Source organism: Podarcis liolepis, assembly GCF_965112155.1.
Source record: "Podarcis liolepis genome assembly, chromosome: 4".
In the NCBI taxonomy this organism is placed as follows: domain Eukaryota; kingdom Metazoa; phylum Chordata; class Lepidosauria; order Squamata; family Lacertidae; genus Podarcis; species Podarcis liolepis.
Genome location: NC_139558.1, coordinates 49,204,473 through 49,221,920, shown reverse-complemented (window position 1 = coordinate 49,221,920; position 17,448 = coordinate 49,204,473). Strand labels below are relative to the sequence as shown.

Genomic DNA, 17,448 nt, shown 5'->3' with positions numbered 1-17,448 from the left:
CCAAACCCACTCAAAAGGCACTACCATTTTTCTCATTTAATCTTAATATTATCAAAACACAGAGATGTGTTTTAGGGTTCTACTATATGCGAGGTATGTGTAATGTAGGAATAACCAGCTAGAAGACAAATATTAAGTGTGGGATGTCTGCATATTTCGTTAGAGAATATTACTTCTTTAAGGTGATCAAAATGCAAAGTCTGACAGTGCTGGAGTTTCAGCACATGCAGCCTTTTCATTCTTGCATGACAACCTGCACATGCCACTGCCTCTTTTAAACATGGCTGTGAAAGGATCCTCAGCCATCGCCTGCTTGGCACCCACACTTGGCAATACAGAGTGCTTTCCAATCATTTCTAATTCAGTAGTGTCAGCAACAGGTTAGTAGCCATAATTGGGAAAGTGCAATATAGAATTTTTACCCACTCTGTTTCAATTTCATTGTTAAGGATTCATAGTTAAAAATTTATTGTACATTTTCTGACTTTTGCAGCCCTTAGTTACATGTGCAGTGTAATTCTAAGTATATTTACTCTGCTAGATTCTTATCATTTTTTCTTCCTGCTTTATATGGTAATTTTTATTTTTTATGTTTTATGTTAAAATGAAAAGAAATGAGTGATCACACTAAACTTGTTTTGTAATATTCGAGATACTTGTCTGCATGTGTACGGTATATAGATACAATAGTTTGGAATCCATTGACACAAATAGTTTTAATTAATGTAAGTCTACAGTATGCAGTACAGTTATGAAATGTTATTGAGAATTAATGCTAGCAAACATCATTACATACACAAGAGTCTTGTGGGGAGATTACTTTCTGTTTCTAATATACTGTACATGCACACCCTTTCAAAAGTCTACTGCATCCACAGCTATTACTACTTTTTCATCTCAGAAATCTTACTCTTAAATTTAAAAGTCTTAGCTATTACAAAATTATATATATATGGTTACCAAAGCGAATTCTTAAGGAAGTTCTGCATGAGAGTAACTAAAACTAAGAACATGCAAAAATGTTATCTGTGTTGACAGGATTTGTTACCTTTAAGCTGCAATCCTATTCACTCACTGAACTCAAATGGAAGTTACTTCTGAACAGAAATATATGTTAATTGTTAATCTTATTAAGATGCATTCTGGAATGGTGACTTGGGATTTCTGAATTATCTTGAAAAGAATGTCCTTGTTTTGTCTCTGAAGTACTCTCATTCACACTTGAATCCACATGGAGTCGCTTACAAATTAGTTGAAGTACAGTTTTCCGGACACTTCTGGACATTAAGAAATACATAACTGGATCTAAGCAGCTGTTAAATGATGAGAAGACTAGTGTAATCTCATTGTATTTGTGAATGATCTGTTGCCAGTAACAAGAGGTTTTTTGTAGTTGTGAAGTGATATAAATTAATCTGAATATATGATAAGGAACAAAGCATAATGTGAAAATGATAAGTACTATGAAAGATTTCCTTGCAATGGCAACATATGTTCTAGTATTAGGAAAACTTGTTCTCTTCTTGGAAATTTTCAGAAGATTGTTTGCAATTTTTACATACGACAGAATCAGTAGAATGAAAACAATCCAAAATATTATAACAAGAATATAATTAACACCTGCTTCCACTTTTGCATTTCGCTTTTCTCTGTAATGGAAACATTTTGATGAATGTTTATCTTCCTTCCTGGTAGACTGAACAACCATCAGTATAAATCCCATTATTGCAACTGTCCACAGCGTACAACACAAATATACGCTTCGCCTTGCTGTTAACACTCTAGGGCGTTGTATAGATTTGTTAATTTTTACATAACGGTCCCAACTAATAAGCCCTAGTAGTACGATGCTGATGTACATGTTCATATAAAATAAGTTTCCTATAATCTTGCAAAAAATCAAGCTCAACAGCCACTTGTTCTCGGCTATGTGATAGTATATTCGGAAAGGGAGACAAAAGATCAGTAGGAGGTCTGCGATGGCAACATTAAGCAAATAAACATGGATAGAGTTCTTCTTGCAAGGAATTCCCAGAAAAACATACAGGGCAGTAATATTGCCAACCAATCCAATTACAAAAATGACCGAATATGAAAATAGTAGAGTTAAAGACAGTGATTTCTCTTCCGTATCACAGTAAGTAACAGGCATTTCTGTGGAGTTTTTTCCAGTTTCATTTTCAGCAAGTGAAAAATTCATGTTCTTCGCTGGGGTTTTCTTGTACATACGGTATGGAAGTCAAAATTCTTAGTAAATCTTCACTTACACTTTGCCTGGAATAAAATGGAAGACAGTGCAACATGTACAGTGTGGAATTAACTTGATTAACTTTTCAAACAAACTCAGAAGCTTTTCTGTCATAAGCCTTATTTTAGTCATGCATAAAATCAGCAAAATAGGGTCTTCGCCCAGAAACTATTTATGAACAAGTTTGCAATTATAACTGCTTTATGAAAACATTTTACTCCTTTTATTTTTCCTCCTTTCTTAAAGTAAGGAAAGAATGAAAAGTAGGCTTCCTATAAAATCTGATATCCATCCAGTATCCCCAGTGCTTAGATGATTGCATTGATAACAATTGGTGATAAACAAATAGTACGTAAAGTCTCCTTTGGCACATTAAAAACAAACAAACTGTGGTTTCAAAAACAATCAAAAATACAAATTGTGCCTTGATATTAGCAAAGTAGTATCTTAGGAATGTAAGAAGCAGATCTTGTTTACATACCAAATATAATTATTTGGAATTCCCCACTGTCTGTGGTGGCTGAGGCTGATGGGAGCCCGACAGTATCTGGAGAGCCATGGGTGCCACACCTGGTTTAGGCAAAGACATGTTAGAAATGGAACAAATATCTTGTTAGGAAGCTGATAGATGATTTCTGGCAATATGCTTGATCTGTGGCTATGAGAATTTCCCCATGCATTAACTTGATTGAGAATTCCTGCAAAAATATTTGCATGTTGATACCTGAGCCCATAATAAAGTGACATTCCAAAATGACTTTGTCACTATAAAAACAGATTCAGGTTATTTAAGGGTAGATTCAAAATGGGAAATCAAATTCTACTTTGTGTTTGTAGTTTAGAGTATGATTTCATTGTTGAAAGTGAAAACATGAACCTTGAAAGATTTAGATTTGTAATTTTACTAGTGTGTTTTAATAACACATTTTATATATTTATACTGTGTGTGTGTGTTCATGTTCACTCTCTCTCTTAATGGAAGCAATCAGCATTAAGCTCAGAGGGGTTCACTCCTCAATAGCCATGAATGAGGTTGTGCTGTATTCACACTTCCTCGGCAGCAAATCCTAAACTGCCTGTTGTTTCAAATATATGCTACTACTTTGATAAAGTTGCTTGTGAATGTTATCCAGGTGGCAGTCTTAACATTTCTCTGCCTTTTTAAAAGGAAAGAAAAAAATGTGAAAGAAAAGTAGAATATGTTCTTGAGAAAAGTGCTTTCTCATCTGTCAAGAAAGTTGCACTAAAAATATAAAACTATTTTTCTACACTTAACGTATGAGAAAAATTGAACTATAATAAAAGGAAATACTCACTTTTGGGTTAGTGACGGAGTCTTTTCTACTGAATTCTGCTTTCAGAACTTGTGTTTAAGGAAGGAAGGAAGGAAAGGAAGTCTGTCTTATTAGAAAGTTGTGACTAGGGTTGTTTTAAACTGGTAAGAATCAGCTTCATCAGCTATTTTAGTCTTTCGTGCTTTCCTCCAGATATCTGTAGGAGGATTGGGGGATGGTGATGAACTTTTATGTGTAATAGTAATCTCTGATGCATGAAGATGCACCGCGGGAATGGCAGGTATATATAAACACACATTGGGATATGGTGGAGGACAAAATATGAGCACTAAATACAGGGGAACGCAGAAACACATCCTAATAAGAGAGCTGCCATAGCTGAAAACAAAAGCACATTTAAAAAGAAATCCCAGTTAGCTCTAACCATGATTTTAGCTTGCTGATGAGGCAAAGCTTAATCAGAGTTAAGGCAGCAGAAGGGGATACTTTACAGGGTGGTTGGGTAGTGTGTTTTCCTGGACCTACTTCCAATGTTTTAATGATTACTGAGAGACAATTACTTTTTCGGTGAAAGAAATATTGCCTACAATCCTTTTCCAGGCACTAAGTAATGCTGTCAAATTTCATACTTCAATCTTCCATTTAAGCTATTCCTCTGATTGTTGTTATAATGTCTAAATAAAATGTCAAATCGATAATGGTATGTCCACCTCAGAATGCAACTTCCCTCCCCTAAATATCTTTCGTGCCTCTGCAAAACTTGTAGTTCCCCAAAGTCTGCTGATACCTCCTCTTTGTGCATGATCGTGCTATTTTGGCGACCTAAGGACGGGCAGCTGAGATAAATGAGATCACTGTTTGTGTGTGGTGAATTTTGCCGTGGATAGGTTAGATGTGATTGACAGAGGAGTATTGTCACAGGAGTGGATGGACAAAATATGCACTGGTTTTGTCAACGTTTGCTAGGTTTAAAACAGTAAGGGGTACTACTGAATCAAACATACTCAAAATGAGAACTTGTTGTGAAAAGGTAATTTAACAGTAAGGAATTAGACATATTATAAGAGCTTTTCATTTATTTATTTATTTTAAAGAAGGTACAGAAGAATTCATGCAAATAGAATTTTGCAAGAGTTTTCCAGCTCAAAACAAGTGTGTTGCTTGTTTTAGTAAATTCTGTTTTTCCACCAGATAATAGGGACAGTGCCTCTTTGATATGTAATAGGAAGGAGTCCCAAAGAAAAGGTGCCACCACACTAAAGGCCTGATTCCTACATTGTTTGGAACAGACCTCCTGATGAGATGGTATCTTCAAGAGGTCCCAGTAAGCAGTGGAACCAATGCCTTTTGCACTAGCTGCAGGTAGCAGAAGTGTGGTATGCAAGTTGACACAGAAATTTCTATTTTTGCTCCTAAAGTTCAGTTAAAGACTTCTCTACAAAAATAGGCAATAGGCTAATTACCTTTTATTGTATTGAAATTTGGATTTGCTCTGGTGAACTAACAAGAAATTTTCATTAGGAATAAAATCAGATAAGTTTAGGGAAATAACGCTTCGGTTGGTTGAGTGTGTTATGTTGATCACAAAAAACACACAAGTCCTCCACCACAAACAAATGAAAATAAAAATCTGTGTTTTAACTTTATTCTCTTTTTTTGAGGTTCTTGACATTAAGAAAATGTGATAAGATGTTACCTGAAATATGTTTACATGCAGCATTTCTTGTGACCAGTGTGTCCCTACATTGCATAAATGTGCTGTTCCATTTGTCATCTAAACCTATTTTTATAAATGCACCATGCCATCAGTGTAGGGAAACCTAACAAAGTAACCAATCCCTTGTTGTGAACGGTCGTATTTATGTCAATAATGAAGGAGCCGTATACCTCTGGAAAACATAGGTTAGGCTGACGATTTACACAGAATCTTCCTTATCCTCCTGAACATATTCCTCATTGGTTGAGCTTGTGCTACACAGAAAACTAAACCAGACTAGTGGAAGAACAATCCGGTTAAGTTGAATAACAAACTCAGTGAAACTCTTGTGAGGGAGTGGGAAACCTTTTTGACTCAATGGGCCAGATCGTTATCATTCCTTGGCCCCATAGGCCATCTTTAACAGGTGGGCGAGAAACCACCTAATACTAGGCAGTTGACAGGTGGGTTGTCAAAGTTGCTTGTGCAACATGTCCCAAGCACCCAGCAACCACCTGGTTGTCAGGCACTTGCAAACTGCATCATGATGGGATTTGCCAGCAAAGTGACAAGCTTCTATCTACAGAGACCAGCTTTGCAATTGAGTTCCCTACAGGGAATTCAGGCAGACAGCCAATCCAGTAGGGTTGAACTTACTGCTCATCAGCTAACTTCAGCCCTGCTTTCTACAGGGATAGGCTGCAGGATTGAGTTCGCCAGAGGGTGCTCAGTTGTGTAGCCAATTCAATGTATGTCTCCCTACCTTAAACATGACATCACATATGACATCAGAAGGAGGCTTGCCATCCCTGCATTGAAATCTAACAGGTTTTGGGTGCTTCTCTCCTTGATGGTAGAACAGAAATTTACAAGAATAACAAAATTACTTTCTCAACAAATTCCCGCTTTCAGCTGCCCCGATATCACATGCCAAAACGATGGTTCTATTCAGCTGATGCATCCATTAATGTTAACTGACATTCTTTCTAGCCTTAATACCATTACCAAATGTGTGTTGTATTTTTGTGAATACCTAAAGCCTAGCTAACTCTGTTGAAGTCCTACACCAAGAATACTTTGCCATTTATATGGTGCTTGTGATTGTTGTAAAGACATAAGCCTATTTTCTGTTGTCATGTTTTGTTTATACAAAAATTTGTGTTTTTAAATTAAATATCAGAGGGGTTTTTGTCATTTCAGCCGCACTGTGTGCTACTTGCCTCAAAGGAAAATTCGGCACCTGTGAAACTTGGTGGTTTTGGTGTTGCTATTCAATTAGGGGAATCGGGACTTGTTGCTGGAGGTAAGAAATGCAAGTGTTTCAAAAGAGGTGCTATGGAGCTCAAAATGGCTAATTAACATTTCAGGCACGAACTACACTTTCACTTCTCATAGTTGTATGTGAAGGGGGTTTTTTATGACAGTCAAAATGAAAGAGGATTCTTGGTGAGAATGTTCCCTTCCTGAGAATTTTTTATTATTATTCATCACCTTCCCACCTCCCCCAGTTGACTGTCTTAACACCTTTTAAATAAACAATCATTGAGCTACTTATTAGCCTTGCCATGAATCATGTATAATTTGGGGGGGGGGGAGAAAAAAACCTTCTAGGCCTGCATTTGAGGCCCCTCCTTAAAAGTTGCCCGTTTGCTATTCTGTTTCAATTAAAGCCAGGATGCCTGTGTTCATGTCATGTAACATTCAGTGGAGACAAAGCAAGGAGGAGGAGAGAGAAAAGAGGTGCATTTACTAGGCCCCAGGCGACTGAGATCAGCCAAGCTTCTAGTGTTGTGGGCTGTTACTGCACTGGTAGAACTGTTACAGGCCGCCATGTCTTTTTCCAAGTAGAAGCTGCTCAGATCATAGCTCCATCTTCAAAAACTAAAGTGGTTTTTGTATTTTCCTTCAGGACGGGTAGGAACGCCTCATTTTATGGCCCCAGAAGTAGTAAAAAGAGAGCCATATGGAAAGCCTGTAGATGTGTGGGGATGTGGAGTGATCCTTTTTATTCTGCTCAGTGGTTGTTTGCCTTTTTATGGAACAAAGGAAAGATTATTTGAAGGCATTATCAAAGGAAAATACAAGGTACGTTATAGTAATTGCTTTTCTCAAGGAAAAGGAAGTCTGCATTTTTGTAAAATGTATTTTGATGCATTAAAATATCAAAAAAAAGCCTGGAGTTTGTCCACATAAGAATGAATCAGATCAGCAGTCTCCTGAACAATTGTACTCTGAGCACTGAGGAAGTACAGAACAACTAGAGGGGCAGCTCCCCTCTCCCAGCTCCAAGTTCAGGAAGGGGGTTGGGACGTGTCATGGGCATTCACTATGAAAGGACCTGTCACACTCATCATGGATACTTCCCACAAAAAGCACGGCAAGTGAGTTTGCAGACCCCTGACCTGTACAATCTTCATCCCTAGTCATTTTTTGTTGCATTATTTCCCCTGATCCTCCAGGGAAGCACTGAAGTCCACAGTAGTGCTTCCCTTCCCCATGGCACTGGAAGTGTTGTTGTTAGCCAGGTTAATGTGCCATAATTTTTAGAGAGCTCAAATAAATCCTCTTAATGTGTTCCCTTTTTAAAAAGGTCATTGCAAGTATTGAGCCTTCGTACAGTACTGTACCTCCTTTCTGATTTTATTAATTGGTTTGTATTTTTGGAGTTGCAATCATATATCATTTGGTAACAATGACAACACTTTTTACATAAAGTTGGTGCCATTAAATCACATAAATTAAAGCATATTAAAATCATTCTGTGGGTAAGCTGTCCTGTGTTTCCTTACTACTCAGTTCTTCTTTTGTAGAAAACATGGAGGAGCTAGAAACCACATAGTTTCCAAATCACAGTGGTTTAACAATAAAGTCTAGTTTCAAGTTTACAGTTTCATTCAAAACTGACATTTGAAAACTCCTAGTACCTGTTTTCAAAGCCGAATACTAGGTTTTAGTTTATAGTTCATCAGCTGGGGAGTCTCTGCTTTTTTTAAAGAAGAGCAACAAAACACTTTCTATAAAGTGATTCTGAACCATTTTTAATATAATAAAAGCTGCACAAAGTTGGGTGTTTTCCATCTGTGGCTTGCTGAAATTTTCTTTACTTTGGAGGGAATTAAACCATCTTTAGTTAATTGTCCTTAGTTTGCAGGAATATTGAGTATGTATGTTATATTTCATTGGCGGTGTATGTGTACACTTCAAACATGCACACACAGAAATCAGAAACCTGAACTTATGTAACAGATTCCATTGAAAAAAAAGCTGAATTATGTAATATGTACATCTTATTTGTATTGAACGCATGCATACATACATACATACACACATTATTATTATTATTATTATTATTATTATTATTATTATTATTTATTAGAAACTAGCTAAATATTGCATGCAGATATGAGTAATGAAACCCTAATTGCTCTTTTCTTTTCTGGGGGGATACTTAACCTTTTCCCTGCCCCTCACTATTGCATACCAAGTGCTGTTACTGTTTTCAGTGCATGAAGTTTCAAATACATAAAAACATACTGTTGGAGTTCATGAAGGAGAGAAAGCAACATGGGTGGGTGGGTGATTTGTTAAATATCTTATACCCTAAATCACCACCACCTGAATTGTCTTTTATTACTTTTTTTTTAATGCCCTTGAGAGAGTTTCTTTATATGCAATGTTCATAGTGTTAAGTTAGGCCCGTGCTGCTGAGGTCTAAGTTCGGTTATTCAGAAATAAATAGAGAAGTATTTTGCAATTACACTGTTTCAAAGTGTTCAGCATTTTTAAATACTGGAGAATTCAATTGACTTGATCTGGTAGATTACTTGGTGAACTGTTTCAGTTCTTACAAAAGTAGTTGTGCAGTAATCTGCACAAATGTTTTAACTTGGATTGACATTTCCAGCTTTTTAACAATCTACAGCATGCTTCTGGAACTCTTGTTGTAAAGACCCCTGTTATGTGCCTTAGCATAACTTACTGTTTTTGACCTAGATGAATCCAAGGCAATGGAGTCATATCTCTGAAAGTGCCAAAGATTTGGTACGACGTATGCTTATGCTGGACCCAGCTGAAAGAATAACTGTTTACGAGGCACTCAACCATCCTTGGCTGAAGGTAAGCCGTATAAATGATGTAAAAGAACAGCAGCTCTCCAAATCTGTCAACATTTATAAATCTTGGTAAGACTGTTGCTAACTCGTATGAACTGATACCAAGCCCTTAGATGGCATAATAATAATATAATTAAACAAAACATTATAAAAATATTTGAGCACATTTAATATTTGAAGCTAAAAGAATAGAAAAAATTAAAATGTCAATGTTCTAAACACTGTAGAAAAACACACAAAATAAAAAGGGTTTACTTCCTGCCTAAAAACCATCAGGGATGCGACTAACCTTTTTTCATAAGGGAATCTGTAATTGTGGTCTTGCCACAGAGAAGGTTTGTCGCAAACTGTCAAAAGGCACCCAGGGATGGATTCTAAGGGGGTATTTTGTAATGTTCCAATATTTGTCAAAAATCTACAATACCAACCTTAATTATTCTCTTCTGTTTATCTGTAATTTCACATTCTTGTTCCTAACTTTATGGCAGCAGTGAAGAACCATTTTATTTCAGGGGCATTTAGGGTCCTCTGAGTTGCTACTCTGAGCTTGTGTTTTTCTGTTTATGGCTCCTTGGTTTTGTGTGTGTGTGTTTTGTCTAATGGTTGTTATTAAATATTTTTCTAAATGATTATGAGCTATCTCAAGACACTTTGTGAGAGATAAATATCTTTTTTTAAAAAAAAAAAAAGAGATTCCTGAGAACTGTCCTGGCTCAGATTGAAACTTACAAACATACATTTTTCAGGGGATTTTTGTTTGTTTTGAACATGTGTTTGAGTTAATAGCTTACTCTTACTGAAAACAGTTCTAAATGATATTAATTCATTGTTTCCAATATTTTATTTGTAGGAACGTGATCGCTATGCATACAAGATTCACCTTCCAGAAACTGTGGAACAGCTGAGGAAATTCAATGCAAGAAGGAAGTTAAAGGTAAAGAAAACAAGCAAACTACTTATATTAAAATATACCAAAATAACATTCAGGGTTATTGCCAATGTTAGTCATATCCATGCCAGACTTATATGTTACTCTGAATATGACTTAGCTGAAAATCACTCTCAGAATACTATTCTAGTTGGCCTTAATGATATTGGGGGGGTGATTGTTGGGGGGAATCTTCATGAAAAGAATGTGGATAGCCTCATAATTTGAATTATTTAAATTGGAATAAAAGAATCAGCAACAATGATATCCACATTGCCCAAGTACATGCAGTATTTGCAAGCTGACGTCACTAACTTGCATTTCAGCAGAGCGAAGCAGTAATAGGTCATTTACGCAGTCTCTGAGTGTGCAGCAGTTGCAGCCTGTTGCTGCAGGCCCTCAATGCCACGGAACCAAAGGCCTCTCCATTGTGTGGCCAGCTGCTGGAGAGTTCCCCCACCAGTTGCAAAGGAGGGTGCGATAACCCACCATCTCCTAGTTTTCGAATCAGCCAATCAGAGGGCCCGGCTATATAGGCCACTTGTGCCCGAGTTCAGGACTTCAGTCAGCTGAAGAACATATTACTACAGTGGTACCTCAGGTTACATACACTTCAGGTTAAGAACTTTGCTTCAGGATGAGAACAGAAATCGTGCTCCGGCGGTGCAGCAGCAGCAGGAGGCCCCATTAGCTAAAGTGGTGCTTCAAGTTAAGAACAGTTTCAGGTTAAGAACGGACCTTCGGAACGAATTAAGTACTTAACCTGAGGTACCACTGTACTTGGAATTGTGCTACAGAGAATAAAGCTTAATGGTTACTCTGGTATTGCACAATCCTTTGTTTCAGTCATAAACACTTCACAGAAGTAAAAAACTTTAAACCACTTTCTGATTCAATTGATTCATCCTAGAATGGCTATTAAAATATCCACAGAGTTTGCTCTGCAAAGGTGTGTTGAATTCATGGGTGACCATTTGAATACACGTTACAAGCAAGCAACTATTTTTGCTACTGCTAAATTTAGAATCCCCTTTGGCCTTAAAATGATGGCTTTAGGATCTATAGTATTGGGGGGAACATTACTGACAGTCCACTTTGTGACTTTAGCTTTTTGTTTATTCAGGGTGCAGTACTAGCAGCAGTATCAAGCCACAAATTCAATTCTTTCTACGGTGATCCCCCTGAAGAACTGCCAGACTTCTCTGAAGACCCTACCTCCTCAGGTATTTCCATTTAAAAGAACATTACTCTAGTGACTTTCAGTCAGTCGTATTCTAAATGTGGATGGTATCCAACAGAGCACTTCTGCTAAAACCAGTATTTCTGCTTGCACAAGAGATATTTTCATTGGGTGTCAGACCACCAAATGGGTGACTATCACCACCTGGCCTTCAAAGCAGGAAATGTTCAGAGTCAAGCAGGATTGATGCAATAAGATCCCAAGGAGCTGAACTACTCAGTAGTCTACCTGCCACAGCTTTAAAAAAATATGTTTGAAGAACGTTAGAAACAGCAGAAGAGATTCCTGCTTTGTCTTCCTTTATCTCTAAACTTCAGCTCAGACTAGGAAGTAGGAACATAGAAAGCAGCCTTAATTTATGTCAGACCATTGGGACATTGTGGCTCAGTATTACCTATACTGACCAGGAATGGCTTTCCAGGGTTTCAGACAGGAATCTTTATCAGCTGTACATGGATATTCCAGGGCAGTGGTTTTCAACCAGTGTGCCATGGCACCCTGGGGTGCCTTGAATGATGGACGGGGTACCACGGGCAACACTGACCTCTGTCCCTTTCCTTCCTTCCCTCCCTTCCTTTGATGCCCTCTCACGTTTCTGCCTCCCAAAGGCCTGCACAGCTCTATGTTGCAGCAGTCCTGGCTACAAGCTCCCCATGTGAACAGTGCCTCTGGTGCTGGTCAGGGGGTGCTTCCCAGGCCTGTGGGACAGTGTGAGGAGGCACCTCTCTTTGGAGGGGGCAGTTCAGAGACTGGGGTGGCAGCTGCGGCTGCCCAGAGGACTCCCAAGGAGAGGGGAGCGAAGAGGAGACTTGAGAGAACACTCCACAAGGGAGGGTGTTCGAAAAAGGGTGAGAGGCTGCCAGCTCTGCAGGCAAGGGGTGACATAACTGGGCTTCTGAGCCCCACAGGGGAGCCACAGAAAGAATGCAGTTGGTCAAGGGAGCCGTGGACCCAAAAAGATTGAAAACCTTTGTTCCAGGGGTTAAACCTGGGGTTAGTTGTAGTATATACTCTGCCACTGAGCTATGCTTCCCAATTCATATTGGGAGCAAGAAATCTATCTCTGTCCCAAATCCTCTAGCAAGTGCTCTGGCAGTCTATTAGTTCAGTTAACTCAATTAAAAGTGCTTTTGATAATGTATAAAGCTCTGAACAACTTGGGATTTGGGTATCTGAGAGAATTCTTCTGCCAGCACCAACCTGTTGAGGCTTTGAGAACAGTGCCTATGGTCCTGCATTTTGTCCCTCATGTTAATGTTATTCACAGTGTGGGGACATAGGATAGGGTCTTCTCAGTGCTGGCACCCCAATTATGAAACACTTTTCCCCTATTAGCACAGACAGCTACTCCTTGATGAGCTTCTGTCACCATTTAAAACTTGCTCAGGTTTATGGTGGACATGATTATCTGTTCTCATCTATGGATCTTTACATTTTAATGCTTTCTGATTCTGTTGGTTTTATGATAATTTGATATTGTAGGATGTCTCACTTTTATTTCAGTTTTTTAAAGTTTATTGTTTATATTGTATTATTGTTTTTTGTAAACCTCTTTGTGATCTTTTTCTGGATAAAAAGTGGTATGCAAGTACTTCAATTAATAAATAGCGACTTGGGTGAGAGGTAGTTTCAGTTATTTACACTGAAATTTGGAGAAGTTAAAAACAGCAAAAGTTTCTAACTTTCTTACTTCCATCATACTTCAGTACAACTGAGGCAAATCTCTATCTTTGTCCCCAAGTCCTTTGCACCTACTAGCTGACTAATAATAATAATAATAATAATTTATTATTTATACCCCACCCACCTGGCTGGGTTTCCCCAGCCATTCTTTGGGGTGAGTAGTTGTGGCAAGGAAAAATAGACGCCTCCTAGTAACCCAATCAGAACCAAATTAGAAAAACAATTAGGAAGAATAAAGGAACCTTTAAGGTGATGAAAAAATAATCCTGAGATTGATGTAACAAATGCATCTCCAAATTGTTCAGAATATTCTTTCCTATTCAGTATCTTGTAAGTGATTCCCAGTTTGTATGAATTTTCTTTTTCTCAAATAATATTTATAATTGGAACATAATTAATTCAGTTAACTAATTTTACTGCATGCCATATCTTGATAAGTTGTTTTGTTACCAAAAGGGAGCACTTACTGATTACCCACCCACAAACACTATTAATACATTGACATATTTCCCACTAGCTGTTATCTCTGCTCTCTAAAATGTACTATAGTACACCGAAGGTCAGTCACAACCTTGCATAATATACATTTTCACTTCAAGATTTTTGCATTATGCACTATATTTTTCAAGAGCCAACTATTAAAGATTCAGGAAGGCTTTCTTTCTACTGGTTCCTCAATCTTAATAGAAGCAGTAGCCCACTTGCATAACTGCCCTGTCATATTTCCTGTTCTAAAACTTGCATGGTTCCTCTTATTTTCTGTACAGCATCAGCATGATTTCTCTTCCTCTTTTGAAGATATCAGCATGCAAAGGTTCATAGTTAGTTTACTTTGTCTCCACATGCATCCTTGTGTCTTGAATATGTCAGGTGGAGGAGTTATGAAACTGAAGACGCCTCCTTCTCACACTAGGTTGCAGGAATGTGTTGGTGCTGTATAGCTCCACTAAGCTATATTGCTATGTGTAATGCCATCCTACTGTATTATTTTGTTTTTGTTTTTCCAGAGGCAGGAAGGAGGGGCTTGAATGGTTTTTTGACACTAACTTAACTGTTCTCACTGGAGAATCCTTCAGAGGGATTTGTACCTTATTACTTGAAATAAAATAATTCAATTTTTAAAAAACGAATGTGGCATGAGATACGAGCTTATTAGTAAGGAACTTAAAAATCTTCAGTTAAGCTTTTATATTTAAATTTAACTGAAGTGGTGCTGTATGATTCTAAATCTGAGGGGAAAGGTGAAGAAGCATGATCTCTTGAGCTGCGAGCAATGTGCACTAAACCCTAATTCTCAGCCTTGGTCTTTTAACATTTATTTTGGGAACGTAGTCTACTTTACAAGTGTGTTGTACGGATTAGCAATGGTTTGAACACTTAAAAGCACTGTACAAATGCTGCTGGTTTCTGCAATAATATTAATTCTTCAATATCTTCAATATCATACTTATTCTTATAAAATTATGGAAATCAGCAGAAATGCAGGTTGTTTACTGGCAAAACTTTCAGAATGCAAATTTCAAATGGGATTCTTCTTTCCAAGGTAATATCAGTTGAATTTTCTGGGATGTGATAGTTCTGGTAAGGAAGAGTATAGTGTGTAGGGCAGTGCTTTTTCTGGGGGGGGATGGAGGGGTACGCATACCCCTAAACATTTTGTGAATCTTTGTACATTTGCCCATGTACTGTATCTATTTTTTCCAGTTTGAACTATAAAATGGTGATTTTCTTGAGTCAAAATGAGAGTACCCCTAAACATTTTTTAATGAAAAAAAGCACTTGTGTAGGGTATAAAGCAGTCTTCCCAACTCCCAGCAGCCCTAGTCAGCATGTGTAGTGGTTCGTGATACCGGGAGCTAAAAATAAGAATTTTTAGAATTCCTGTATTTAATGCTTTGCTTGTAACAATAAGAGATAATGTAAGAAATATTTTGTGTTTAGTGCTTGATACACTAAATTACCAAAATTGTTTTAACATTCTATAATTACAATCCTGCCTAAGCACTTCAACAAAAGTTTAGGATGTCATTCTGCTTGTTGTTAGATTAACAGAATGCCAGAGGAAAATTATATTTTGGTTTTAAAAGACGTCAGTTTGATAAGGTAGTAAGGAAGCAATACTCAAGATAAATAATGTAACAAAAAGAGAAACAGTCACAGCAATCCTGAGGGAGGACACACTGTGAAGTAACTTTAGATTATTTATTATGGATATTACATTTACAGTGGTGCCCCGCAAGACGAATGCCTCGCAAGACGGAAAACTCGCTAGACGAGAGAGTTTTCCGTTTTGGAGGTGCTTCGCAAAACGAATTTCCTATGGGCTTGCTTCGCAAGACGACAATGCCTTGCGAGTTCCTGCGGGGTTTCCCCCCCTTTTTCTAAGCCGCTAAGCCGCTTATCAGCTGATCCAATCAGCAGATAAGCCGCTAATAGCGCTAATCTGCTAATCCGTCAATGGGCTTGCTTTGCAAGACGAAAAAACCGCTAGACGAAGAGAATCACAGAACGGATTCTTTTTGTCTTGCGAGGCACCACTGTATTTATTTATTTATTTCCTTACTTACTTACTTACTTACTTGGTATACCACCCTTTATCCGAAGATTACCAATAACCCCCCTCCTATTAACACTTCTAAAAGGCTACAGAATCTTAATCAGCTAAAGCCCTGGTTACAGAGAAACGTTTTTGCATGGCTCCTAAAAATATGTAATGAAGGCACCTGGCAAGCCTCCTTGGAGAGAGTATTCCACAAACAGAAATCCACCACAGAAAAAGCCCATTCTCATGTTTCTACCCTCCGGATCTCTGGTGGAGGAGGCAAACCAAAAAAAGCCTCAGATGATGATTGCAGGGTCTGGGTTGGTTCATATGGGGAAAGGCGGTCCGTGAGGTATTGCGGTCCTGAACCTTTTAAGGGTTTATAGATCCAAACCAGCACTTTGCTTACAGATAGCCAGAGTCCAGTTCTGTGATGTATCCCCCGCCCCCTGATAATTGTAGAGCACCCTTCTTAAAATTATCCCAGGGCAGGTTACAAAAATATAACAAACACATTACAATGAACAATTAAAATTTTAAAAATCAGAAAACAACTAAATACCCTTCCCTTTACAAAGGTACATCTCCCTTAAAGCCCATAGAGTGTGAGCAAACTGGCTAGACAATTCAAGTAAACCAGATCCCATAACCTAACCAACATCTGAGCTTGAACAAAAAAAGAACAGAGTTATTTAAACCAGTATAAGAAAAATAAAACTGTCTTGAAAGGAAAATGGGGGGGGGGGGTTGGTTACAGAAAGAAATGGTCTAGGCAATCTCACTATTCTTTTTTTTAAAAAAAACACCATATGATTGTCTTAACAGAACTCTCATCACTCAGGAGTTTGAGTTTTATTTTTGGATATGACGAATTGAGTTTGTCACTGAAGGTTTAAGTGCTTTGATTTGCCACTAGATGGCAGAGAGAATGAACTTTCTGGGACCATTTCCTTAACAGGCAAATGTTAATGTTTACTTTATACTTTACTGCATAAAATGATGCAGTATGCAATCTTTGAAGCAGCGGAGGGGAGCCCCAAGTCCACAGGTCTAATTAGGTGTACCAGGCTTCAGTCAGACCCTCTGACTAGATCCAATTTCCCACTCCTGCTTTAAAGCACAATAATTTCTTAATGAGCTAAAATATGTATGTGCATATGTATAACATTCTTCAGTAGTGTTTTAGCCTGAATGAAAAGAAGCAGATGAATGAAACTGTGGCATTGTGGTTGACATTATTACAACAAATCTAGATGCCAATTTTGACCTTGTATCTACAGGATCTAATAATGTCAGCCAAAACATTGCAGAGTTATCTGCCAGCAATGTCTTTCTGTATTCTATGCAGGATGAACAGGTCAAACACAAAAAGTGGACACAAATTTGACATCAGAACTTGTAATACTAGAGAATATTTTGACATACCAAGACACTTAAGACAGTCATCCTCAAACAAAGGAACTTTGGTGTTAGACTCCATCTTGAAACTGCTGGACTGCATGTTGTCAGGAAATTCAATTTGATCAGCTGTGATTGTCACTGTAACATTAATTTTCATGTAATTATTACTGCTCTTTGTGCAATTTGCTTCCCTGTGACTTCACTCCTCTCCATCCATGCTACCCCAAAAAGTGTCTCCCAACTTGGAATTAAACTATACATCTTTTTAAGTAGAGTCAGTTTCACACAACTTTATGCCATCAT

The 17,448-nt window shown here is 37.9% G+C and overlaps 2 protein-coding genes across 23 annotated transcripts in view; one reads left to right on the top strand and one right to left on the bottom strand.

The window, feature by feature from the left end:
• Positions 1 to 17,448, top strand: part of CASK (calcium/calmodulin dependent serine protein kinase) — a 126,170-nt gene that overhangs the window by 58,695 nt on the left and 50,027 nt on the right. For all 22 annotated transcript variants that reach the window (XM_083498413.1, XM_083498420.1, XM_083498424.1 and 19 more), the window contains 5 exons: positions 6,440 to 6,542; positions 7,149 to 7,324; positions 9,233 to 9,355; positions 10,202 to 10,285; positions 11,403 to 11,502. In XM_083498413.1, the coding sequence (XP_083354539.1) occupies positions 6,440 to 6,542; positions 7,149 to 7,324; positions 9,233 to 9,355; positions 10,202 to 10,285; positions 11,403 to 11,502 (586 nt within the window). The remainder of the gene's footprint in view (positions 1 to 6,439; positions 6,543 to 7,148; positions 7,325 to 9,232; positions 9,356 to 10,201; positions 10,286 to 11,402; positions 11,503 to 17,448) is intronic.
• On the bottom strand, positions 698 to 3,829 carry LOC310704684 (putative G-protein coupled receptor 34). The gene is made up of 3 exons (XM_083498471.1): positions 3,565 to 3,829; positions 2,730 to 2,818; positions 698 to 2,274 (listed from the first exon to the last, which is right to left on the bottom strand). The coding sequence occupies exon 3, from the start codon at positions 2,225 to 2,227 to the stop codon at positions 1,115 to 1,117; it is 1,113 nt and encodes a 370-aa protein (XP_083354597.1). The 5' UTR covers positions 2,228 to 2,274; positions 2,730 to 2,818; positions 3,565 to 3,829; the 3' UTR covers positions 698 to 1,114.

Excerpts from the sequence above, each read along its gene's own strand:
- LOC310704684 (XM_083498471.1), bottom strand. The coding sequence starts at position 2,227 with ATGTACAAGAAAACCCCAGCGAAGAACATGAATTTTTCACTTGCTGAA.